The following is a 26,859-nucleotide window of genomic DNA, read 5'->3' on the forward strand; positions in this document are numbered from 1 at the left end:
AAGGCAAGAGGGGCTATATGGACGTTTCCCCTGGCTGAAGGATTAAACATTGTTTTTGATCTCCATGGTGGGGAGCTAGACGTCAAGGACTTCATCCCCCTACACATCACCATGTCATAAGAAGCACTCTCCTCAGTGGCAGGACCAGGGTGTGAGGACAGCCCCGACTCTCTGTAGTAGGATTGTCCAGTGTCATTACCCGCATCATAGTCATTGTCTGTATCCGTGTTGAATAGGGAATAAAGGTTTGTGTTCTCCCAGGTAGATGCTGTAGGTCGAGTGGAGTTAGTGGGGTCTCTACAGCATCCGAGCACAGCATCGGTTAAACTGGCGCCAACATGGAGTCAGAGGGAACAATAGGTACTTCGTCTTCAAACATTGATGGAGTTGGCATCTGCTTCAGAGTGCCGGGAACTAGCGTGGATCAAGGCAGCAGAGCGAGTCAAAACTGGAGCCAGCTGGGGTCCTGAGATGGTCTTGGAGGATTCAATTGGTATAAAGGGAGAACCTGTCAGTGGTATTCCAGATCTCAGGTCACTGAAGCTTTAAGGCGTGCCAGAGGCAGTCGGCAAGGATCCAGAAAGTCTATATTCAATCTGTTGTGGAGTGAAACAGCCCAGGAAACTGGAACTGGGCTGAGACAAGTTGAATGATAGGTTTCAAAGTCAATCAACTTCCGAAGCGAGATTTAGATGTATTGCGCTGCCCCTTGCACCTTCTCAGGAGAGTGGCGGGAAGGGGCCAAATCCTGCTTAGAGTTCTTGTGCTTTTTCTTCAAATTACCAAACTACTTTCAACGTGACACAGCTCAATCATTGAACAACTCCTATGAATTCTGGATCTGGAATGGGTCCTAACTTTTGACTTGGACCGGTCTCATTGCAGAGCCTTCCAGTGCTTGGCGATGTGACACTTCGTCTCGGGGTCTCAAATGGCCTTCTGATTCATTGACAATCACTGCAGGCCTAGAGTTGTGACTCTACCTCAGGCACCACAGTCAAATCTGATGAGGCTCTTTCACAGATATTTGGTTGCTACTGTCATTAGTGCTTAAAACTTATCACTTTGGGAAGGGACAATTCCCTTGCACACTGAAATTAGAAAGATTTTGAAGAGGTAAAGGTCTAAAAGTGAAAAGAGATCGCTCTGGATCTGCGTCTTGAGGCGCGGAAAGAAAGGAATGGACATCAGCGCATGGTAGTGAGTGGTGCCTATATAGGCTCTGCATGTAATTTCCAGAGCGGAACACTGTCAATGTGCAGAGAGACTGCAGAAAAGCTTGCAGATCCAGTCCAACGTTTGGAGAATATTATCAGGTGAGGAATATGCAGCTAGAAGTCTTTATCAGAAAATGCAAACATGGTTGCCATTAGCGGAACATACGAGTTGCTGTTAAAAATACTGTATAACAGACAACCCTCTAAATTTATTAACTAATATCTGACATTACTGAAGAGTGATTAATCCTCAGCCAGGCCCTTACTTTTCTTGCACGAAAGGTAGATCAGTGTCATTTTTAGAAACTATCTTAAACATTGTAAAGCACGCACTTACCAGGCAAGCAGTCCTCTTAGAGCTCTTATTCAAAAAAGGGAATGCAGAACAATTGTGCTCATTACATTTTATTTAACACCCGAAGAAAAACACTACAGTGTTATTGCAAAATGTTCTATGCACAGCACAGCTTACAAGCCTACTGAAATGTACAAGCAAGCATAATTAACATCAAAAACAACCAATGCATTTAGAGGTTGACAAAGGTTGATCGCTGGCTGCAGATCCTGAAAATTTACACAGTAAGAACTCACAATAAACTTACATAGAAAAAGAATATCTACCATGTAGGACAAACAAAAGAATTACAAAAACTTCATAATTAGGTTAATCAATGCTAGACTAAACCGTTTCACTATATGCATCAAAAACACACATAAAACATACTACATACTATACAAAAGACATTTTCAGACCAATACAAGCCTCTCCTCTCCCACCACCCCAAATCAACCATGTTCACCTCAACAAAGGAGACATGATAGGAGTTCAACTCGTAGGTGTAGTTACAAAAAGATACTTTTCAATGTTTGCTACAGTACTCAGTTCGATGGCTCCTTTCCATTACTAATTTGAGCAAATCTGACAGGACTATGGACTTTAGGCAGTAGAAGAAAAAAGGAATTTAGGCAACTTCATACCAGACCCGGCTCTCATTAAATAACATGCCCGTATAACTCAGCCTTTCTATGTAAAACGTTGGCTGAAGTACAACTGTGGCCACAAGCAGAGGACCCCTTGTTTGAGCCTGCCTTCTAGAGGTCTAGCACTCTCCTAACTCAGTGGACAATATTTCTGAGAACATCTAGTTGAGGGGGGACGGGGACGGGGGCGGGGGGGACGGGGGATGAACATTTGGCCTATAGCTGCAGCCACAGAATGAGAATTACAGAATTCGTGGCTGGCCGACATGGATACATTAGAAACTCAGGCATGTCTACAGAAAGCTGAGACAGTTCTGGTGAAAAGGGAAAAATATGCTTTTATACCACAGAAATTAGTATTATCGGTAATAATTCCTGGACTTTCATGAATGGTACTATTATATGAAAAACCGAAAGATATGTACTTGGTTTCCTTGCTTCACCATTAAAGGATCATTTGCTAGTTAAGAAATCAGAGCTGTAGATCAGTGTATTGAAGAGAAAAAAAAGACAGAAAGAGAAAAAACACAACCAATGCTTCAGTCAGAAAGTTTGCACCTTAAGGTCTGAAAATAAAACCTGGCAAGAACGGACCACCATAATAAGAAAGGACATCCAGATTGTGAATACATTTAAACATTGTTGAGTGGAATGTGCAGAAACGTGCTTGAGTATCCATCGCTCACCTTAAATTAGATCAACAAATAGCTCAGCAATGTTGTTTATGAATAGATGTGTCACTGGAAGAAGATTCTAAATATTGAAGATTGACTAATGCTGTGGGGGATAATGGTCTGTACATCTTGACTCCTTCTACATTCTTAATGGACACATGGACAGCAAAAACAAAGAATACAGAATCCTAGGCAGCAAGCAGAAAGCCTTCAAAGTGAACATATAGAGGCTGTAGTTCATGAAAGATGGCATCAAAGGAGGACAAATAGGAGAATGCTGAAATCGTTATAAAATGATGGAAAAGGCTAACATGAGCCTAACTGATTTTAGGAGAGTGGGATAGACAAAAAGCATTAAAAGGGTCCATGCGAGTCTTCCACGAGACCTCTGTCTTTAGAACAACTAACTTAGTTTGTGTTCTGATGAAGCTACCACTAAAGTAGGAAGTTGAATGTATGACTAAGGTTACCGCCAAACTTTTTAAAAGAACACCACACGAGGAATCTCATAAAAAGGCATTTCGTTTTTTTTAAATGGCAAATTCACAGCTTTTATTTTTCAAACCGCTCCTAGTTATTGTCATACAGGTGTCACACTAATTGCTCACAAACATTTACATCTTCATTTGCCAAAGAAAAATCACAAAATGACAACTGGAAATATGTATTAAAACGTGGCATTTGTGAGATAATCTTTACTAATGGAGACTATGTTATCTCATTCTTGGGGAATATCTTTATGCTGATTTCTATATGGTGCTACCCTATTTACACAACATATGCTAAACTTTGAAAGTAGTATTGGAAGGAGCCAATTTTATCTGTAAGCAAGGTGGGGTACAGGCGATAGAAAAATGTGAGATTGTGTGCTACTAAGTTGATAAGTGTGAAGTAGATAAGTGGTGAAATTCTTCAATTCACGAAAGAAAAAGCTGTGCGCCTTTCAGTAAGAAGCTAAAACATAAACCATGTAGGAAAAAGGTTTGAAAACATTTTCTCTACTGAATATGTACAATCAACTTTTTGAAGACTTTGATGGACTGGCACTAGAAAGACTGCTTTGAATTTTCCTCTTTGTTGAGTGGCTATTACTTCTACTCCTCTCCTCGGGAACAAATGAAGAAGCCCAGGGAGATTGGCCTTGCACTGGAGGGTCAGGGGCATCTACATCAAAAAAGGAGGACTCTCCCTTTGAATCTTCACCTAGTTTTCGAGGCTCATCAAAAAGGAATGCTGTAGAAGGTTGGTCTTTTTCAAAGCAGCTTTTCTGGGTATTTAGTTCTTCAACTTCTGAAGGTTCATCTGCAAATAAAGGGAAATGTTCATTCATTTGTAGGCTAGATGGAGAGAGAACGGAAAATGTGATGGGCTTCCATTCTTCGCTGTTTGAGGTTTCGTTACTGGACTCTGAGCACTTGTCAGGGTTTGCTTTCACCTTCTCAGTTTCTCGAAGCTTAGCACGGCGTGAAAACTTTGACGCACTAGCAAGGTCAGCCGATCTGAAAAGGAAGGGAGTTTTACTGCTTTCAGATTCTGACATCATGGAGTCCAGCTCAGTAATTTTATCAAGGTAAGCAGCATCCATGGATGCCTCACTAGATGTTCGTGCACGATTGATTTCAGCATCACTGATAGCTTGAAGTCTTTTAAATAAAAACTGACAAGCTTTATCATTAGATATTGAAGATTGCTTTTCAGGTTGTGGACGTTTTACACTTTCACCTGAACTTTCAAACCCCAATCCTGGTTCAAAATCACCTTGACTGTAGTTCCAAAACATTGGTTTATTTCTGGTTGCAAATGATTCTTGCATAGATCCACTTTCACTATTTTCTGTTACATCACCATTGTCATCACTTGTAGTCTCACAAGAAAAGTCAAACGTCAATTTTCTTAGGTACTTGGAAGACTTCTTTCCACTCTTCGAAGGACTAACTTTGTTATTTGGTGTATTCAACTGTAGTGAACTGAGAGACATGGTTGGAGTATCAACAGTAGAAAATCCACAGACACTCTTATCTTTGCTCATCATATAATCTTCAATTTTATTTTCCCAACTTGGCTGCAAAGGGGCATTCATAACAGCTGTATCTAATAAATCTTCCCGGGAGCCAGAAAACATGTTCTTATTCATGGGACGAGACTCTAATCCATTTAGAGAATCCTGACTTGAAGAACTTAAGCACATCATACTGTCATCTTGCAATCCGCTAAGTGATGGTTGTTCAATGTTGTCAGAGCTTTGACTGGGAGTTAGATTTGTTTCTGTGGTCTCTTGAGTTTGCAATGATGTACTATCTTCACTGTACCCATTCACTTTGCGTATACAGCAATCAATTTTCTTACACCTTTTGTGTTCATCAATTGTTCTTTTCAACTGCGTAACTTGAGACTCTAATTCTTCTATGTACTCATCACTTCTTTCTAGTGCCTTCTTTAGACGACTTGTCTCACGTTCATGCTGATCTACTTTAGACTGCAGTGCGGCAACTGTAAATCTGCCAAATCTAAAACAAAACAGTTACAAATGTAAGTGTCTAAATTAAAAAAAAGAATCAACATACACAAACCTATAATTTACTACAATTATTCTGCTTTATCATAAGCTATTGCTTTACATATCCAACCAAGTTAGTCTTTAGTATTGTCTAAAAACTGATCCAATTATAAAGTAAACAAATCGATTCAACTTCTCAGTGCCAGTAAAAAAAAAGAAAGAAAAGCAAATCATACAAAAAAGAAAAACAGCACGGAGGGAGAGGAAAAGTTGGAGGGGTAGGGTACAGTCACGGACGGGAAGGGGAGGTGGTAGTAGCGAGAGGTTATGTGGGAGGAAGAGAGGTTCTGTTGTGTCTGTGTGGTACAAACCTAGCTGAGAGGGGGAACATTGCATTGAGGTATAAGGTTAAGGACAAAGGAAAGGGAAAGGACTTAAGATTGAGTACATAGTGAGAAATGGTAGAACTGATATTAATCAATCGCCCAAGATACCAAGGTGGCAGTAGTCCTAAGTTTATTAAGAGCTTTCTGAAGACATTTTTACACTGGATCGGACATGAATTGCAGGAGAGATAGGGCCACATATAGTGTTATGTGGCTTATGTTAAGTCTCGATCTTGGTTCTTCATTTTAACTTAGCATCGATTTTTAACGGTGGCTTGCACAAGCTTTTCCCTATTGTGAAAATGTCCTTTGAACGCTTTTCTTTCAAATAGACATTGTCGCCTTCTAGCCTGCAAATTTTGTTTCGGGGTTGTACACTTTAGAACACGCTGCATTGTTTTATTTGCTGGGCTTGTAGGAGATGATGACTCCGCTGCAGCCTAATTAAAACGGGGTTCTGCACCTTTGGCTCAGTGTGATACGTTTGCCGTTTTATTATAAAAACAGAGATCATGCTGAAGTCAGAGAGAAGTTTACTTCCTTCCTGACTCATCATGAAACACTACTGTGACAGAGTGGTTCAGCTGACCACAACCTTTATCTTGAGACGGGTGCTAGCCGTGCTTTATAAGCGTGCAGGCTTGCACACTCGAGACAGAGTGCATTCCTTAATGCACTAAGGCTGTCTACCAGGCATACAGTACCAAGGTATAGGGTTGGGACATTTCAATAAGACAGGCAGATGGGCACCCCCTATATGCTCTTTTTTAGCCTATCAAAACTAGTAATATATAGGAGTAATATTAGTAACATTATGAACAATTAACATGGTAGAAGTGTTTGTGTCAATCTAATAATGCTTATTGCAATGATGTCAACAAAACAAAACAATGGCAAATACTGAGCATCACTCCTTAGAATATTTAGTATCTAGACCCAAAGAAAACAAACATATAGGTCCACACTCTATAAAGTGCCATTAGTCATTTATTTGGCAGAAAGCTTATTAATTTCTTGTAAACCACATTCTATCTATGTACAAAATCAATATTTACAACAACACAGACTTCATAATACTAAAGACACCAGACACACAATCAATACAACCCTTCAATCACTCCTTCAAACATACTCTGCCAGCAATTACACACAATCCTCACAACATCCAAATGCCACAGCTGGTCGGACCTTAGCAAGCCAACCAAATAGCATCAATTTTTAAGGTGGCCACCAACCAAAAGGGCACACTCTCACACAGCAGAGGTCAAACAACCCAGTAGTTCTTCATCCAATCTCACAACGGCGCACAACTTAATCAAGGTTGTCACGATCAACAAAGTACAGTAATTATTTCCAGTGCACCAGTGGAACAAATATAGATAGGTTTGTTTAACAAAACAACAAACAAAAAAGGTCGACGCGTTTCGAACGCCACAGGTTACAGGGTTCTTATCAGGACCATACAGTTCTTATTTAATAGGCAGCACAAATCTGCTACAGTCGAGGTAGAAGCAGCAAAGAGTGTAGAGAGGTGTGTCATATATGTTTCCCCAATCCATAGAACTGAGTTTCCAGAGGAGCCTTAGTGAGGCTTGCATTCCGGATACACCGCACGCTTTACAAACATTTGAGTCCAACTTGAACAGTCGATCTAGAAAGCAGTCTCCCGTTTTTGCATAAACTCCGCCCACAGCCTCAATTCCGGCGTGTGACGCAATATCCCGCAACAAATGCTGGGAGCATGAAGTCTCCGTCCCTTATCTGAGGGATGACCTCTTGTAGGGACGTAATTTTTAATTTTTGTGTCTTTATATACTAGTTTAGGAACCTTAGGTCCAGGATGGGTCTTAGCGTTTCGTCCACTTTTGGTACTAGGAAATAGGTTGAGTACACTTCCCTGTTCCTTTCCCTGTATGGGACCGGTTCGATGGCCACCTTTTGCAGGAGTTCCCTCGCTTCCTCTAGGAGTAGCGTTAGCTCTCTTCCAGAGTGCGCCTTTCTTTTTGGTTTTCTGTTTGGCGGTCTCTTTTCCAGTTCTATGCAATATCCGAACTGTATGATGTTGAGTATCCATTTGTCTGTGGTTAGCTTCTTCCACTCCTGGAAGAAATGACTTAGCCTGCCTCCTACTGGTGTTACATGTTCGTTGAGGTGTGGTTATTGTAACCCTCTCTCCTTGGCCTTCTTGTGCTCCACCCTTGGAGGTGTTGTGTGGGTGGGCACGCTTTTCGGGGCGGAGTCACTTTGAGGTGGGTTGTTGGCGCCCTCTTCTACCTTGTCCACGACATTCGTCCTCCCGCGAAAGGACTGGCCCCTCGGCTGGTACTGCCAGGTTTGCCTTTGCTGTCGTGCTGTGCTTGACTGTCGCCCTTTTGGGACTGCTGGAATGTCTGGTGTGACGTTCCCGGCTGGTTTCCCCCACTTCCATTTGGTATCCGTGTCGGGGTACCCCTTCTCATCCCTCTGAATTGTAAGGCCCTCATGGACCTTGCAGTTTCGTTCTCTTTCTTGAGCTGGGTGAGTTTTTCATCCACCGGTGCTCCGAACACTGTCTCGCCGTTGAAGGGGGTGCTCAGAATGTTGTTCTGCACTTCTGGCTTGAAGCCGGAGATCCTGGGCCAGGCCTGCCTTCTCTCCGTAATTCCTAACATCATCAGCCTGCTGGACGTGTCAGCCCCATCCAAGGCTGCTTTAAGGCAGGAATTGGCTTTATTCTTACCCTCTTCCACAAGGTGTGAGCCTCTCTGTTGGTATTGCTCGGGGAGGTGCTTGAGCAGTTGTCCGACCTCGTCCCAAATCTGGTACGGATGCCTGTTTAGCAGGGCGTTAGAGTTTGCCATGCGCCATTGCATTGCTGCGTTTCTCTCTATTGTTCTCCCAGGTAGGTCCATCCTCCTACATTCCTTGTCTGGTGGTGGGCCTGATGTTGTTGGGACATTAGCCCTTTTTCTGTCAGTTGCAATAATGGAGTCCGCTGTGACCGATCCCTGGATGTAAGGGGGGTCTTTTGAGGAGTGCTTGTATTTTTTTTCCGTCCTAGGCGTGACGGAGCTGCATGTCACTGGGTCTTTAAACGCCTCCCTCCCTTGGTCCATGACACTCTGAGGCATGGGTTGGAACTGGCTCCTTGTTTGAGTGGGGAGCAGCGTCTCTAAGAGGAAGCCATCTAGTTTGACTCCAAAAGCTGTAACCGTGTTACTGATGACCATATTATAGGCCCCAATGTCATCTGGCGGCGAAGGCCTCGAAGGGTACGTGTCCACGGGCTCTTCTGGGCTTTCAGTGTGGAGGTCCTGCCACTCCAGGGCCTGTGTACCAGAGAATGCCGAGCCGAGGGTCGTTCGCTGATCGTCGCCCTCCTCCTCGTAGTATAGGCCCTACTCCTCCAGGTTTTCCTGGGGCTCGGGAGTTCTCGGCGGCTCTTCGGCGTCGAACTCCTCTTCTTCTACTATTTCGACGATCGTCGTCGAGGGTTTCGACGGAATTCCATTTCAGCCTCGAGCCATCTCTTTTTTCTCTCCAACTCGCCGGCCTGCTCGGCGTCGAGTGTTTCGGCCGATCTCTTAGACGTGGTCGTCGACGTCGAACCGGCCTTCGGGTCCTTCTCTTTCGAAGTCGATCGGTCCTTTTCGGGGACGTGCTTCAACGACCTGGCTTTTCGCCTGCTTTCGCCACCTGGGAGTCCTTTTCGAAGGATCCGCTGGGCTGTTTGTCCTTGGATGCAGCTGCGGCCGTCAAGACTGTCGGCGCCAGTGCTCCCTTCGAGGACTTAGACTCTGTTTTTCGAGTGTCTGACTCATGCTTTCGAGAGTCTGTCGGGGTTTTAGGGGTCGACGTCTCTCCTACCTCTTTAGATGTTTTCCTGTCGGTCTCTATGACCGTGTAGTCATCTGCTTCCCCGACGACGTGGTCTTCTTCGTCGCTGGAGAGGCCCAGGTCCCGAAGGGACGGATGTGGGCCCTTGCCTTGCATGTTGTAGTTGGCTCTTCTCTGTCTATCTCGAACCCTGAGTGTCTTCGGAATGAAGGCAGAGCAGGCGTGGCAATCCTTGTTCTCGTGGTCGACCGGTAGGCAGAGGTTGCAAACCGGGTGCTGGTCCTTCTGCGCGTAATTGTGGTAGCAGTTACAACAGAATTTAAAGGGTGTCTTGTCCATTCCTGCGCTCAGGGGGCCCCCGGTGTGTGCATTCTCCGTTGGACGTCGAAGATCTCGAAGTTCTCCTCCTTCTTCGTCGTCCCGGCTTGGTTGTCTTGTTCCTCGTTGTCTTCTCCAAACTTTTCCAGTTAAATTTGTCTTTTCTGCGTCTTCTTTCCTCCCAAACTCTGGAGCCTCTCGGTGACTATCCAGACCCAACGGCGGAAAAAATAATCTGAAGATGGCGCCCAAAGGTGCGAGCTTCCGCAGAAAGCGTGACGACGTCACAGGAAGTACACCAAAAGGTGGGACGTCGACGCCCACCTGGGCTACAAAAAAAAGAAAAGAAAGATACAGCTACGATTCCGGACCCAACCACTAGACTGCGGAATAATGCACAGCATAGTGAATCCAGAAAGATTCACGCTGCAAAACTTGTTCATCGGATAGAGACATCTAGCCGCAGATTCCTTACCTTTGAACGGATACTCAAACAATACCTTCCCCGGAGGTGGGAATGCGGAAAACTTTAAACCACAAAATCCTGTAGAACAGAGCGGCCAAACAGGCCCTCCCTGCGAACCTGAGAATCGAGGCAATAGTGTCTGGAGGACATGTTCAGAGATGTCCACGTGGCCGCTTGACAGATGTCAGAAATTGGAACATCACACTGGAGTGCTGTAGTGGCTGCTTTCGCCCTGGTGGAATGGGCCCTAAGGCCTTTGGGAGGCTGCTTCTTTGCCAAGGCATAACATATTTTGATGCAGAGGATAATCCAGGGTGATATGGTCCTCTTTTGGACAGCACACCCCTTCTTTGCTCCCACATATCTTATAAAGAGTTGGTCATCCAACCGGAACTCTTTTGTACGATCAAGGTAGAACGAGAACACTCTTTTTGCATCTAGACGGTGGAGACGCGCCTCTTCTTTGGAAGGGTACGGAGTGCATAGAAAGTAGGCAGAGTAACGGACAGTCCCAGATGAAAGGGAGTTACAACCTTGGGCAAAGAGGATGCCCTAGTTCTCAGTACCACTTTGTACGGAAACAGCCAGGTAAGGAGGCTGTGATGACCGTGCCTGTAGTTCTATCATCCTCCTGGCAGAGGTAATTGCCACCAAAAAAGCTGTTTTGATGATGAGCAACCATAGAGGGCAGTTATGCACTGGCTCAAAACTGTGTGCACATCAAGAAAATAAGGACCAAATTTAAGGTCCCATTGTGGCATAAGAAAAGGAGAAGGGGAAACAAGTGGGTTAACCCCTTCAAAAATCTCTGCACCAGAGGAGACTTAAAAGGGAAGGCTGATCTGGCAGCCGAAGAAAAGCCGAGAGGGCCGAAAGGTAGCCCTTCTGTGTGCCCAAAGCAGAGCCCCGCTGGGCCAAGGAAAGGATAAACTGAATATGCTACTTACCAGTATGCATCTGTTCTTGGCATGTAGGGCCGCTAACATTCATATCTATAGCATAGATCGCCGCCTAGTGTTGGGTCCGGATGATTGCACATTGTTGTCCTGGAAGAGTCTTCGAAGTATCACGAGATAGGTGGCTCCTCCCCTGGACTACAGTGAGCATGGGCATCGACTCCATCCCCAGATTGTTTTTAGCCATTGTGGCGAAGATGGAGTGTAATAGTGTAAACGATGGCCATTCTTGAGATTGAATGCAAGAAAAGTCTGCAGCCGCTACGGGCGCCGGGGAGGAGGGCGGGCGATATGAATGTTAGCAGCCCTACATGCCAAGAACAGATGCATACTGGTAAGTAGCATATTCAGTTCGAGGCATGTGGGCTGCTAAATTCATATCTATAGCATAGAATACATAGCAGTCCCTCCACTCCATAGTGGAGTAGTGTGGCTCACTGGTTAGAGGCGGCAGGCCTGAGAGCAGAAGTCAGCCCGGGACCAGGGTTCAATTCCCGGGGCGGCAAGGTCGTGGACCTTGGTCAGCGGACTCGATAATTCTCGCTTCGGTGCTTACTCTAATCAGGGGTTCCACTCGGCAACTCTGGGCATTAGCTTGCCTAATCTCCACAATGGCCCCACCAATTCCGGGGATGCCTGGCTCCACCTTGGGGACTCTCAGCAAGGGACCATTCCACAGGGAAAGCCAGGACGGGTTCCCCAGAGTTATACAGCGCCGGGACGCCCCGTTGCTGGGGCAGCTGTGCGCTTTACAAGTATACTACATTTACATTTACATTAACGGCGGCCGCCCGTGCCAGCTGCAGAAGTTTGAAAAAGTGTCTTAAGAACAGCCTGTCCTACAGCTGCCTGCTGTTTGGAATGAACATCTACACAGTAATGTTTGGTAAACGTATGTGGTGTAGACCATGTGGCTGCTCTACAAATGTCTTCCAAAGGAATGTTACCTAGGAATGCCATGGAGGCACCCAACCTGCGTGTGGAGTGTGCCCTAGGGGGACCGTTAAAGTGCGCTTAGCTTTCTGATAGCAAATCTGAATACACTTAACGATCCACCTGGCTATTCCTGCTTTGGAAATGGGGTTGCCTTTGTGTTGGGCTGAGAAGGCAACAAAAAGTTGTTGTGTTTTCCTAAAATGTTGTGTTCTGTCAATATAGTACATTAACGCTCTTTTGACATCAAGCGTATGGAGCATTCTTTCCGCAACTGTTTCCGGGTTAGGAAAAAATGCGGGCAGTTCGATGGTTTGATTGACATGAAACTGCGACACCACCTTGGGAAGAAACTTGGGGTTAGTGCGCAGCACCACCCTGTTCGAATGAATTTGTATAAATGGCTCTTGTATTGTGAGCGCCTGTAGCTCACTAACGCGTCTTAGAGACGTGATGGCAATGAGAAAAGCCACTTTCCATGTGAGGAACTGAATCTCACATGAATGCAGAGGCTCAAACGGGGCACCCATCAATCTGGTGAGTGCCACATTGAGGTTCCACACAGGAGCTGGCGGGGTCCTGGGAGGGATGACCCGCTTCAGCCCTTCTAGGAATGCTTTAATGGCAGGCACCCTGAAGACCGAGAGATGCGGCCTGTTTTGGAGGTAAGCCGCTATGGCGGATAAGTGTATCCGAATGGAAGCATATGCTAGATTGCATTTGTAAAGATGTAACAAATAGCAGATGATATTAGGAATGGATGCATCTAGCGGGTTGATATTGCGTTCTGTACAGTAAATGACAAACCGCTTCCATTTCGCTGCATAGCAAGCTTTGGTAATTGGCTTTCTTGCCTCCCGGATGATGTCCATGCATTCAGGGGGCAAATTAAGGTAGCCAAACTCTAAGACCTCAGGAGCCAGATCGCCAGATTGAGCTGTTGCGGATCTGGATGCTGAATGTCGCCATGGTTCTGCGTCAAGAGCCGGGGCGTGAGGTGTAGCCTTTGATGCGGTACCACGGAGAGTTCTAGAAACGTGGTGTACCATGGTTGGCGTGCCCACGTTGGAGCAACCAGGATGAGTGTCATCGAGTGTTGCTTTAGCTTTCTTGCCACCAGCGGTATGAGAGGTGCTGGGGGAAAAGCGTACGCAAATTTGCCTGACCAGTTCATCCATATCGCATTGCCCTGCGACTGTGGGTGAGGGAACCTGGCGGCAAAGCTTTGGCATTTTGCGTTTTCCCTTGTGGCAAACAGGTCTATCTCTGGATGACCCCACTGCTGGAAGTACGGGCGGAGTACTGATGGATGTAACTCCCACTCGTGCATTTGGTGGCTGTACCTGCTGAGCAGATCCGCCATCTGATTGTCCGTGCCCGGGAGGTGTTCGGCCATGAGGAAGATGTTTCTCTGAATGGCCCACTTCCACATGATCTGAGCCAGATGAGACAACTGTGGAGAGTGTGTACCTCCCTGCTTCTGGATGTAGTACATGGCTGTCATGTTGTCCGTCCGGATCAACACGACCTTGTTGCACAGATGTACTTTGAAGGACTTTAGCGCCATGAAGATTGCCATCAGTTCTAGATAGTTGATGTGCATCTTCTTTTGCTGCGTCGTCCATAGGCCCTGCACCGTGTAGTGGAGCACATGAGCTCCCCATCCCTGGAGAGATGCGTCCGTTGTCAGGATAATTTGTGGCACAGGCTCTTGGAACGGTCGGCCCTTGCAAAGGTTGTGTGGATTCCACCAATGCAGAGAGTTGTATGCCCGACCGGTCACCAACACTAGGTCTTTCAACTGTCCTTGAGCCTGAGTCCACTGATGTGCCAAGCATTCCTGGAGCGGACGCATATGCAACCGTGTGTGCGGGACTATGAAGATGCAGGAGGCCGTCATGCCTATCAACTGCATGAACACTCTCGCTGGAAGGGAGTGTTGCGGTCTGAACCTCTGGATGAGCGACTGTATGTTGTCGATTCTCGCTGGGTTCGGTTGAGCCGTGGCAGCCAGAGTATTTATCGTCGCGCCCAAATACTGCCGCATGTGGGCTGGCTGAAGGTGCGACTTTGGATAGTTGAGTGAAAATCCCAGACTGTGAAGGAGGTGAATGGTGTGGGACATGTCTGCGGCGCACTGCTGGGCTGACTTGGCTTGAACGAGCCAGTCGTCTAGATAAGGGTAGACATGTATGCTTTGTCTCCTGAGGTGCGCCGCAACTGTCGCCAGACATTTTGTGAACACTCTGGGAGCAGTGGTCACTCCGAAGGGGAGGACCTTGAACTGGTAATGCCGGTTTTGGATGGTGAACCTGAGGTATTTCCTGTGGGATGGGTGGAGTGGTATGTGAAAGTAAGCATCCTTGAGGTCCAAGGTTGCGAGGAAGTCTCCCTGTTTTAACAACGGAAGAACCTGCTGCAGTGTCAACATGTGGAAGTGTTCTGATAGAATGTACTGGTTCAGGGGGCGTAGGTCCAGAATCGGTCTGAGTGAGCCGTCCTTTGGGATTAAGAAGTACAGGGAATAAACCCCTGTGCCTTCTTCCTCCACTGGCACGAGCTCTATTGCGCCTTTTTGCAGCATCACCAGAACCTCCTGCTGCAATAAGTGCAAGTGCTCTGCTGACATAGGACGTTGTCGTGGGGGTATGTTTGGTGGAGTGGAGGTCAGCTCTAAACAATAGCCGAACTGGATAAGTTGCCTGACCCACCTGTCTGTGGTGATGGACTTCCAGACTGGCAGGAACTGTTGGAGTCTCCCCCCGACAGGTGTTGGATGGTCGGGGGGCAGTGACAGGGAGTCACTGTTTGTTGGCGGCAGAGGAACGGGAACTGTTGTTGCCTCTGCCTCTACCTTTGGCACGGTTTCCTCTGTATCCACCTCTGCTCTGCTTGGGGTACGAGGATTGCGCACCACCTTTATTGAATGGCGTCTGCTGCGACATGTGCCCTCTGTTAACACCTCGACTGCCTGAGCGACGAAAAGTGTTTCCTCTAAATTGCTGTGACTGGAGAGCCCCCATGGACTTTGCAGTCTCTGTATCTTTCTTGATTTTTTCCAGGGTGGCGTCCACCTCTGGTCCAAATAACCTATCTGGGTTAACGGGCTGGTTGAGGATAGTAGTCTGTATCTCTGGCTTGAACCCTGAGATGCGGAGCCATGCTTGACGCCTCAACATCACACTAGTGTTGATTGCCCTCGCTGCCGTGTCCGCAACGTCCAGCGCACACTTGATAGCAGCGTTGGAGATGAGCTTTCCATCCTGGATAAGCATTTCAGCTCCCTCTTTGAACTGGTCTGGAAGGTGTTGCAATAGCTGCTCTAGGGTGTCGTAGTGAGCCCTATAGTATCTGGCCAACAGAGCCTGCGTGTTTGAGATGCGCCATAAGTTGGCCGCCTGAGCTGCAACCCTCTTCCCCGATGCCTCCAGCACTTTCGACTCTTTGTCTGGGGGAGGAGCTTCACCCGTGGTTTGGGAGTTCGCCCTCTTGCGGGCATTAGACACCACCAAAGAGTCCAAAGGCAACTGGCCCTTTATGTAGGTTGGATCGCCAGGTGCTGGCCGGTATTTCTTCTCTATTCTAGGGTTGACAACCCTTGATCTCGTGGGCTCTTTGAAAATGTCTGCCGCATGTTTAAGGTCCCCTTTTAGCATTGGGAGAGTCTTGGCTGTTTTTTCTGCAGTGGAGAAAGTGTCAACAGGAAGTCAACCTCCACAGGGTCAGCATGCATTTCCACTTTATGATTTGTAGTCGCCCTTTCAATCAAGGCATTAAATGCCGCAGAATCTTCAGTGGGAGACATCTTCACGTTATAAATCTGAGGATCATGGACTGTTTGCTGGTCCCCTTGATCACCTGTGTCCATCTATGAGTCTTGTTGCTCATCAGGCTATGTGTTTGCAGGAAAGTTGTACTCCTCATCTTGCTCTCCTTCATCCCCACCAGAGTAAGTGGGTGAAGGTGTTGCACTCCTCCTAGGCTGTGGAAGGATCTGTTCAACCAGAACTGGTGTTTCTGGTGCAGGCTTCTTGCGTTTCAGAGGAATAGTATACGACTCCAAAGGCTGTGATGTTATTTTCCTTGTAGAGCGTGAGCTTCCCGGTGTCGGCATCGATGTAACGGTCCGACCGCTCTTCAATTAAAGGTTGTCGATGACTTAAACCCCCAGCTGGGGGAGTTGACTTCGACACCGTGTCAGTGGGCACCGACCGCGGTGCAAAGGCCTTCGGCGCCACCTTAGGCGGTAACCTGTAGAGGATCGGCGTCGAGGTCTTTCTTGGTAGGTCAGCCGGCTTCGGTGCGGAAGGAGTCTTCGGTTCCGATGCCAGTGCCTTGTCCTTAATTCGCTTGAGGGAGTCCGAGACCTGCTTCGTAAAGGAAGCGGATGGTTTCGTCGACCCGACCGATGCCCTCGGTACGCCTCCAGGGGAAGACCCGAGCGTCGATGACTTCTGCTTGTCTGCGCGAGGCGCAGGAGCACCCTGGACCGGTGCGCTTCGATCACTGTCCACGGCCGCGGACGTTGACGCCGACGGCTTCGGAGCAGTATCCTTTGCTTTTGGCGTCTGGACCCCAGACTTCGGCTCGGCGCCCTTGGCTGACTTTGTCTCGACGGTCCCTTTGTTCTTTGGGGCGACAGACTTTCCCGAGGCAGGCTCGACAGCCTTTTTGGATTTAGGCTCGACCGCTTTGCTAGAGACCGGCTCGACGGCCTTCTTCGAGCTTGGCTCTTTGACCACCTTTTGTACCTTCGCCTGGTCGACAGCTTTCTTTGGCTTTGAGGCCTCCGAAGACGACGGCGTCGATGGTGCAGCAGGCGTCTTCGGTTTCGATGGCGCCTCGGCCATCTTAGGTATCGTCGACACCGATGGTTTTGGTTTCGATTTCGATAATGGCGGCTCCGCTGAGGTGTCCGTAGCCGGGCCTGAAGGCGGGGCCGTGGATAGAGGTGTAAGGTCTTGGGTAAGGCCAAGTGGCGATCCCGCGACCTGAGCCTTTGTAAGAGTACGAACGGGGCATAGCTCATCCTCCGAGCTATCTTCCATGGCCCCATAAGCTTCTTCGTCGTCCCCTACCTCATCGTCGATTTCCTCTAGGTCTTGGCCTTCGACGTCCGCTTCGTAGTCGGACTCGACCTCCACCGGTGCAGGTGAAATCTGCAGCTGAAGCTCTTGCTCATCTGCGTCGTCGAAGATGTCCACCGGTGCTGGAGCCGATCGCTGGGCCTCGAGGCGCGCCACGCGCCAAAGCTTGATCGTTTTCTTTGATCGAAATCTGGAACAGGCCATACAGTTGGCCTCGTCGTGGTCCGGCGACAGGCACTTGTTGCACACAGGATGGACGTCGATGTGTGGGTACTTGGATCCACACACGGGACATTTCTTGAAAGGACTCCGCTCCATGTCGTCGAAGTCTTGCTGCGTCTACTGGGCCTCGATCACCGAACAGTAACACGACTCCCCGGATATCCGACTCGACGAGTTGGAAGTCATACGGGACCGAACGCGAACAATACCGACGTATAAGGAAGGCCTTTTGGCCTTGAAAAAGTTTTGTAACGACTCCGAACAGGAGACGTCGAAAGCACATCCGAACCCAATGGCGGAAAAAAACAATCTGGGGATGGAGTCGATGCCCATGCGCACTGTAGTCCAGGGGAGGAGCCACCTATCTCGTGATACTTCGAAGACTCTTCCAGGACAACAATGTGCAATCATCCGGCCCCAACACTAGGCGGCGATCTATGCTATAGATATGAATTTAGCAGCCCACATGCCTCGAACATGATGATATCTGCCAGGGAGACAGATATGGGGTCAATAGACCATTCTGTACAATATTTACAGAATGTATTCCATTGGCAGGTGTATACCGATTTCGTGGAGGGACGCCGGGCTGCCATTATAACCTTGCAGACTTCAGGAAGGAGGTCAAAAGCTGTGAATTGTCCAAGCTCTATGAAAAGTGGCGCAGAGCGAGAGCCGCCTTGGAAAATCCAGCGCGCAAAATTGCTGACATTGTGCGTTCTCGTCTGAGGCAAACAGATCAAACCAAGGCTCGCCCCCACTGAAAGAGCCCTTGTGCCACCTCAGGATGGAGGTGCAACTCACAATCCGCAGTGCACCTTTGGCTGAGTTAGTATGCTCTGGCGTTCAGCGAACTGGCCAGATGTTTAACCACCAGGGAACGGCCCTGTTGTTCCAATCAAGTCCAGAGGTGCAGGGTCTCTTGACAGAGGGTTCACAATCCCACTCCACCCTGTTTGTTGAAGTACCACATGGCAGTAGTATTGTCCCTGAACATCTGAACCAGACTTCCCTTGATGGATGGTATAAAGGCTTTCAGAGCCAATCGGATCGCCCGAAGCTCCAGGAGGTTTATGTGGCGCTTGGCTTCCGCCAGAGACATGAGTCCGCTAATCTCCACCTCCCCCAGGCCGCTCCATCCCAGAAGAGACACATCAGTCACTATTGTGAGATCTGGAAGGGGGAGGGGTCTGCCTCTGACCTAATTGTGGTTCGTTAGCCACCACTGCAGGTCTTTTGAAGTGCCCTGCGAGTTACGAACCAGGACGCTGAGATTTCCTCAATACTGTGCCCATTGGAACTTCAGGTCCCACTGCAGAACCCACAGGCGCCACCATGCATGGTCCACCAGAAAGATGCAGGAGGCCACAAGGCTCAACAGCCTCAGAGTTATTCTCATTGAATTCCAGGATAGAGGCTGCAACATAGATATCATAGCATGAATATCCAGGACTTGCCGTTCGGGAGGATAAGCCCGAAAGGTGCACCGTGTCCAGAACCACCCAAATGAAAGGAAGGATCTGAGAGGAGTCGGGTGTGACTCCAGCAAGTTGATAGTGAACCCCAGCGAATGTAGGAGGTCTGCCGTAGTCTGGAGGAGGGAGATGACTGCTTGGGACGAGTCCGCCTTCAACAACCAGTCGTCGAGATAGGGTAAGACTGGAATCCCCGATCTCTGCAGATGGGCAGCGACCACCGCCATCACCTCTGTGAACACCCGAGGGGCACTAGTGAGGACGAAGGGGAGCACCGCAAATTGAAAGTGCTCATGGCCCACCGTAAACCGCAGGTAGCGACGATGGGCATGCAGGACGGGGATAAGAAAATATGCATCCTGCAAGTCCAGCGCTACCACCCAGTCTCCCGGGTCCAGGGCAGACAGGATCAGAGTTAGGGTGAGCAACTTAAACTTCTTTTTGAGGAAGTAGATGAGGGGTTTGAGGTCGAGGATAGGACGAAGGTCTCCGTCCTTCTTTGGGGCAAGAAAATTGCGGGAATAACAACCACAGCCTATTTCTGGCCCAGGAACCGTCTCTATAGCTCCCTTGGCCATTAGAGTCTTGACTTTTTCAGACTATTTGCAACACCCACCTGTCCGATGTGATGTTTCGCCTGTGGTGGAGATGATGGCGTATTCTGCCACTGACTGGTTGTGAATGATCCTGGGGGATCAGACTAGGAAGGTTTTGAGGTGGAGGAGGGGATTGTGGATTGGCTCGACTTCTGGCCTCCTAACCCACGAGTCGGGGTGAACCATGTGCATAGCCCCACAGAAGCTGCTGAACTTGTAGGCCCTTTGGCTGGAATAGTGTTGGCGGGATTGGTAGCCCCTTTCGTAGCCACGAAAAGAGCGAAAAGCAGATACAGGCCGGGATGTTGTGGTGAGGCCCAAGGACTTGGCCATAGCCCGCGAGTCCTTGAAACGCTCAAGGGCGGCATCTGCTTCGTCTTCAAAGAGACTGGAACCGTTAAAGGACATGTCCACAAGGTTAGCTTGGCCATCCTCCGAAAAACCAGATGTCCTTAGCCAGGTGTGACGACATACGGCCACCGTTGTGGATATCGCTCTGCCCAGCGAATCTACATCGGATGGCGAACTTTGCTGCATTTCTCTCAATGTGAAAAGGCTCGGGCGAGTAGGATCCGGTCCTCCTCTGAGACCCTGGGCAGCACCTGCACAACCCTGTCCTATATCGAATGGGAATAACGGCCCAAAAGGCTTGCGGTATTCACCAACCGCAATGCCAGAGTGGCGGAAGAAACCTTTTTTTGTTCCAAAGCTTTCCAGTCTCTTGGCTTCCCTGCCCAGAGGTGCGGAAGGGAAAGCGCCACGGGAAGTAGATGCTTGCAACCAAGTTTTGTGGGGGGATAATTGGGGGGGGGGGGGGGGGGGAGGGGTATGAGGAAAATTAAGTCACCGGGTGCAGGGCGATGGTCGCAGGCAATCATCCTATTCACAGAAGCCCATGTGCTGGGCTTGGACCAGTGCCCAGAAGGACGTCCGTTAAGGTCTCATTGAAAGGCAGCAAGGGTTCCAAGCTGGAGACACCAAGCTGCAGGATCTCTGTCAACACATTAGTCTTGACTGCCACCATAGGGAGATGCAGCTCCAAGACCTCCGCAGCACCATAGCAAATGATGCGTCCTCCTCCGTAGCCAGATTAGGTGGAGACAGCATGTCAGAATCTGGGGAGGTGTCCAGGTCACTGACATAACCAAGTTCCTCATACCAGTACATGTCTTGTGGTTGCGGGATTTCTAGGGGATCCTGCTTCCCCTCACAATCCTCCTCATCCATTCCTAATCCTTAAGAATACAGCAGGTTGAACGGCATGGAGCCGTACGGATCAGTTGGCGCCGGTCTTGGCGTCGGAGGATGCCCGACGGCTCCGTTTCATCGGGAATGAGGATTGGGGAAGCGCTGCCGGTGGGTTACGGCAGGACGACACGGTGGACGCGGCGCCAGGGAAGGCCAGTTCAAAGGTGCATCCGGCGCTGGTCTGAACCCAGGAATGGGTCCAGTTGGAGGCCGTGGCGCTGAAGGCAGAGAACCCATGGGGGACTTCATCATCTGAGCTTGCGGGCCTGAATGCGTGCCGGCAGGGTCAGGCCGCCCAAATATGGCGTACATGGAGTCATAAAACTCCTTAAACTGGGCGGGGGTCGCTCCCGGACTCAAGAAGGAAAGGAAACGCGGAGCCGACTCGGGCGTCAGCTTCGCGGAGCTTCGAACGTGGAGTGACCTCTGCCTCGTCGCGAGAAGGTTGGGACAATAGTCCACTTCGACTTTGTGTTTTTTTTGTGGTTGCTCTTACCTGACTTAGACGACTTTGTCGAGCGGTGCTCAGACCTTCCTCTCGACTGAGACCTGGATTGACGAGGAATCCTCCATGGTGCCAGATGCCAGGCTGCCACCAGCTATCAGGACCGCTCCTTCAAAGCCTTCGGCGCCATGGCACGGCAACTGGAGCACGACTTCGTATCGTGGTCGCGCTCCAGACACCGGAGACACACCAAGTGGGCGTCTGTCACTGACATGGGGTGGTGACAGGCGCCAAACGGTTTGAATCCAGAGATCTTCTTACATCCTAGACACCAAAAAGAGTCAATAAAAAGTCTGTCATAAAATGATAAAGGAGTAGCTTACTGCCGGGACTGCACTGGCAGACGCGGAAAGCAAAGAACGGACATCAACGCACTTGAGTGTCTGTTATATTAACGGCATGGATGTAACAATGCTGAGGACATCACACGGAGTCTCCAATGTCATCTACCGGCACCCAGGGGTACTTCTAAGAAAAATCTTCTGGATCCAGCCTGACGCCTGGAAGTTCAAGGTAAGGAATCTGCGGCTAGATGTCTATCAGATACGTACAGCTCTAAATATGGGGTCCCACTCATGTGATTTAGGACATTTAACAAAATGCGTTTTTTTTAAACTGCCTTACATTAAGAAGTCAAAAATGGACAGAATTTCAATTAATAATAGGAAATGTTCAACTATGTAATGCTCCCACCTTACTCTTGATACAAACAGTACCCCAATTGTGTGGCTGGACCATTGGCCAGTGACAGGAACTGGTCAAAACTTGGACCATGTGAAGTCAATGTGGTGTCAATGATGTTTGCATAAGGTTATTGTTTTAGACCGTTCCAAAGACATGTGTAAGGTCCACCCACACATGGGAGGCAGCAGTTGAAACAGGAGAAGAGGTAAAATGCAGGGTGGTAATAATTTGGCCAAGTAGCTGAAAGTGCCTGCGCTTTCTGTCACATATATGGGAAAAATAGCAGTTTTTGAGCCACCCTTTCGATGTTCGTCGGGCATTCTGGCTAGGAAAACATGCTGGGATCCAGGTAAGCCAGACTACTCTGATATTCCCTTGGTCTTTAGCTTTCAGAAATTAGGGGTCCATGGTTGTCGCTGACCTGGAGCCAGATTACTTCATCTATTCAATATGGCAAGTGAGATGAAATTGTGATTTCTTTGCCTATAGTTTTAACATATGGGTCGGCAGGGCAGGGAGCGGGGTCCCTCACCCCTGCAATTCTGCTTCACCCGGTGACAATGTAGCCTGTTGCAGGGATTTGTGGACTAATGACAGGGTAATCCAGCATTCCGTACAGTTAAATGTTCTCACATTTTTTCACTTAAGGCGATCAGGGTTTTTACCACCTATATGATCAACCAATGGGAGGCCTCCAGAAGCGCTCAAGTCCCTCATGAAAAAATTAATAAGGTGTGGGGTTTGCCCATTATGGCACTTCGCTGCATGCCCCTACCCACATGCTACCCATGGGAGGCAGAAATGCTGGAGTAACCCCAGTCTGCTGGCTAATATGTCAAAATTATCCCCAAAAGAGCCCAACTCTCTTGCTTACCATGGGAACAGAGGCATGATAGTAGGGAGCGGGGCATCAGTAACACTGCTAAGGAAGGTATAGGTTTGGGCTACCACCACATTTATATTGACACGGACTCCCCTGCCAAACCACTAGATACAAAGATCGCTGGAAAGGGAACACTGTCCCCTTTACAGTGGTGCTTGGTCTGATTTGGTCTGTGCTCGGGGGAACGCTGAGTTAGGCCCCTAAGCACCGATGAAAGTGAACCCAGTCAGAGCCTAATGATACAAATTGCTTACAATTTCATGTCTGCGCTTGCTGATTGTTACACAAAAGGGAAAAAACCTCAGGACTCAAGGGATTCTCTTCCCTCATGTTGCAAAGTTGTTCTAAAAAAAGACACTCCTTATGGTGCAAGCACCAGATGAGTTTCTGAAACTAGACAGAAGGGCAAGATGTTAGCTTACTAGGGAGGCACTATGAAAGACATGAATGTTTCCTATATCGCAGTAAAGGGGATAAATGAAACAAGCCTTTACCACAGTATAAGTAACACTGGTGAACTGAGGGACCACCAGCACAGTTTAGATTGTAAATTGAGGATTATATTGGGACCTTTTCACAAAAGCAATTTTAAGTACAACTATTAGTACTAGTGCAGGATTCTTTTGAGTAATCTTACCTGCCTTTGCGAGTTGGGCTAAGACGTCTAATATGGGAATATTTAGATAATATTGACATACAATTAGTGCAATCTGAAGGACTGGGACTTCTTTCACTTTTTTTTTTTTTAATAGGGTGTTGGGAAGTTTCAGGGCCTCCAAAATTGTTGTCAGTCCCTCACCAGTGTTGTTCCGTCAAAGGCATGTCTACCATTGGCGTACTTAGCCACTGCTCGTTACATCATTGGGTCTTTTTCTGCACCAGGAGGGATTGTTTCATATTCAAGAGACAATCCCTCCTGGTGGAGGAAAAGACCCAATGATGTAACAATCAGTAACTAAGTATGCCAACGGGTGACATGCCTTTGGCTGTGCAGGGGGAGCAGGGAGATGAGGCAGAAGTTGCTCAATTGGTTCGGGTCGGCTGATGGCTTCTTGAGGAGGGCGTGGACCACTGCATACTTCCAGTCTTCTGCAATGTGGCAGAGGTGTTGGAGGTGTTCATTATGATGGGGGAGGGCAGTGCTGATTGGTGATGTTACCAGGACCTAGACATCTGCATGATCGCGGTGTCATCTTTGGTGAGGGTTGTCCATTTGGTCTGGTGGCAGTGTTGGTTTGTGATGATTAGTTGACGAGGAGATCACTTGGGTTCGGTTGACGTGCAAAGTTGTTGTTGAGGTTTATGATTTATCTATGAAAAAAGTTTGAAAGGTTGTCACAGAGTTCTTGGGAGCAAGGGGATGCTAATGGAGGCTGAGGGTGAGATGAAGTCTTTGATGATAGTGAATATCTCCCTGGAGCTGCTGGAGCTCCCTTCGAAGTTTTCAGCTAGCGCCCTTTTCTTAGTGCCTCTCAGTTGCTGATGATCCTGTCCGAGTGCAGCCTTGTAGGGGGTTCGGTAGTTACGTAGCTAGATCTCCATTTTCTTTATCTGTTTGCAGTGTTGTTTGGCATCATGAAGGTGCTCTGTGTACCAGCTGGCCTGCTTGTTGGAATTTTCTTTGAAGGGTTTGATGGATGCAAGGGAGTCTGCAAGTTCTTGATCCAGTTGTTGAAAGTGGTGATGTCCTTGTTGAGGTGGTCTGTGGGGTTGGGTTGATCATTGCTAAGGGAGCTGATCCAGTCTGCTTCTGAGATTTTGCCCCAGCTGCGGTTTGGTTGCTGACGCTGGTGGGTGCGTTGACTTCTAAGTGGATGTTGGTGTGGTCTGTCCATGTGAGCAGCAAAGTGGCATTGTATTTGATGTGGTTTCCAGAGAAGCGGTCCAGTGTGTGTCCTGCAATGTGTGTTGGTCCTGTGAAAAGCGGGTTTAGTCCAATGTTGTTCAGGCTTTTGAGGAGTGGTGTGGAGCGGGGGCGAGGGGAGGTTGGGGGGGGGGGGGAAGAGGCGGGAGACCTGTCTTCTAGGTTGCAGTTGCCGAGGAATGTGTAGTTTCTGGAGCCGATGGTGAGGGGGCGATGAAGTTGGCAATGAGGCTGCTGAAGGTGGCACGTGGCGCCCAGTGATTGGCATGTGAGGTTTCCCATTCAGGGTGAAGTTCTCAGAGGTTTGCAGCTTGAAGTGCAGATGTTCCATGAATGCAGTGGTGCACTCTGTTGATATTAGGCACTTGAAAGACTCTTTGTAGACAACTATGAGCCCCCCTCCTTGCTTGTGAGGGTGGTCCTATAGTGCAATCTTGTAGTCCGCTAGAATTGTCATGATAATGCCGGGTGCAGATGTGGAGCTAAGCCAGGTTTCTGTGAGGAAGAAGAGGCCCGATGCATCGGTGCTCAGTAGGTCCCAGATTTTGGTCACATGTTTGCTGAGAGCTCGGATGTTGAGTAACATGCACGCAAGTGAGCATTGGCATACAGGTTAGCTGTGGCATTGCTGGTGCTTGGGTGGGGTGTGTAGGTAGACGACTGTAGGAGACCCTGCAGGGGGCAGGTGAAGGATCCTACTGTGGTGTGTGTGGTGTGTGTGGTGCAGCAGCGACAGCATCCCGGGTCGAGCGAACGCAGAAGAGTATCGCTTGGGAGGGGGGCTTTCTGTGCAGGTGGGATGGGTAAACAGACCAGGGTATCCGGATCTGGGCATGGTCCAATTGTAGATGGCTTTGCAATATTGTTTGTCGAAAGTGTGGAAAGAGGACAACATAGCTGCCTTGCAGGTATCCACCACTGGAACCCCTCTAGCTAGGGATGGGGTGGAGAATTTGAGGAGTGTATTTCTTGGCTTGCACATAACAGATCTTAATACATAAAATGATCCAGCGAGATAGAGATCGCTTTTGCAAAGAAGCTCCCCACTTTTTGTTTTTCTTTTTACAGCCACTGTATCTAACCAAAAGTCGTGGTCTGTACGAAATTCCTTTGGACAGGGGATGTTGAAGGGGCTATTGCTGTTCCTCCCAAGAAATGTTTTAACAGAAACTGGTAGAGTTGCCACATGGACTTCAGACCATACATATCCCAAGCAAAACTGTCTTCATATTGACTGCAGAGCAGGCACTTGATCACTGAGCTGTCAGTGCAGGTTACTATTCTAATTAAACGTTTCTGACTAATGAATGTTCATTTATTAATTTGTCACATTATGGTGATGGAAACGTAATCAAAAAGAACCTAAAGGTCTTACTGCCAAGCCAGTGTTTGTGAGGCTTGGTGGGCGGATGCATCTGCTTTCTTGTGTTTATTTTCTTCCCTTACAAAGCAAGAGTTTTCAAAACAGAAAGAAAACAAGCATTAGCAATGCAATAGGTCTCGCATTAGGAAAGTGTGAGCTATTGGTATTGTAAATTACAATTTTTTTTAATATGTGTTGGCTTTGAAAATATATAAATTAGAAGCATTGTTATTCACAAAGCCAATAGCTTACACTTTCCTAATGCGAGTCCTACTGGCTATGGCAATGCTTGTTGGGAGCAAGCAAGGACAGTGCTGTTGTGGTGCTGAGTGATGCTGTTGTGGTGCTTAGTGATGATGTGGTTGGGCTGAGTGATGGTGTCCCAGAGTGATGTGGCGGTGTCCCCGAGTGATGTGGCGGTGTCCCCGAGTGATGTGGCGGTGTCCCCGAGTGATGTGGCGGTGTCCCCGAGTGATGTGGCGGTGTCCCAGAGTGATGTGGCGGTGTCCCAGAGTGATGTGGCGGTGTCCCAGAGTGATGTGGCGGTGTCCCAGAGTGATGTGGCGGTGTCCCAGAGTGATGTGGTGGTGTCCCAGAGTGATGTGGTGGTGTCCCAGAGTGATGTGGTGGTGTCCCAGAGTGATGTGGTGGTGTCCCCGAGTGATGTGGTGGTGTCCCCGAGTGAAGT

General features: G+C 48.3%; 1 protein-coding gene across 1 annotated transcript in view; it reads right to left on the reverse strand.

Moving 5' to 3' along the window:
* Positions 1-1,606: 1,606 nt before the first annotated feature.
* The window catches only part of OBI1 (ORC ubiquitin ligase 1), a 199,165-nt gene continuing 173,912 nt past the window's right edge, over positions 1,607-26,859 (reverse strand). The window contains exon 6 of the mRNA XM_078657484.1: positions 1,607-5,379. Coding sequence (XP_078513610.1) covers positions 3,888-5,379 — 1,492 coding nt within the window. The 3' untranslated portion in view covers positions 1,607-3,887. The remainder of the gene's footprint in view (positions 5,380-26,859) is intronic.

This window comes from Lissotriton helveticus, chromosome 8 (assembly GCF_964261635.1).
Source record: "Lissotriton helveticus chromosome 8, aLisHel1.1, whole genome shotgun sequence".
NCBI lineage: Eukaryota > Metazoa > Chordata > Amphibia > Caudata > Salamandridae > Lissotriton > Lissotriton helveticus.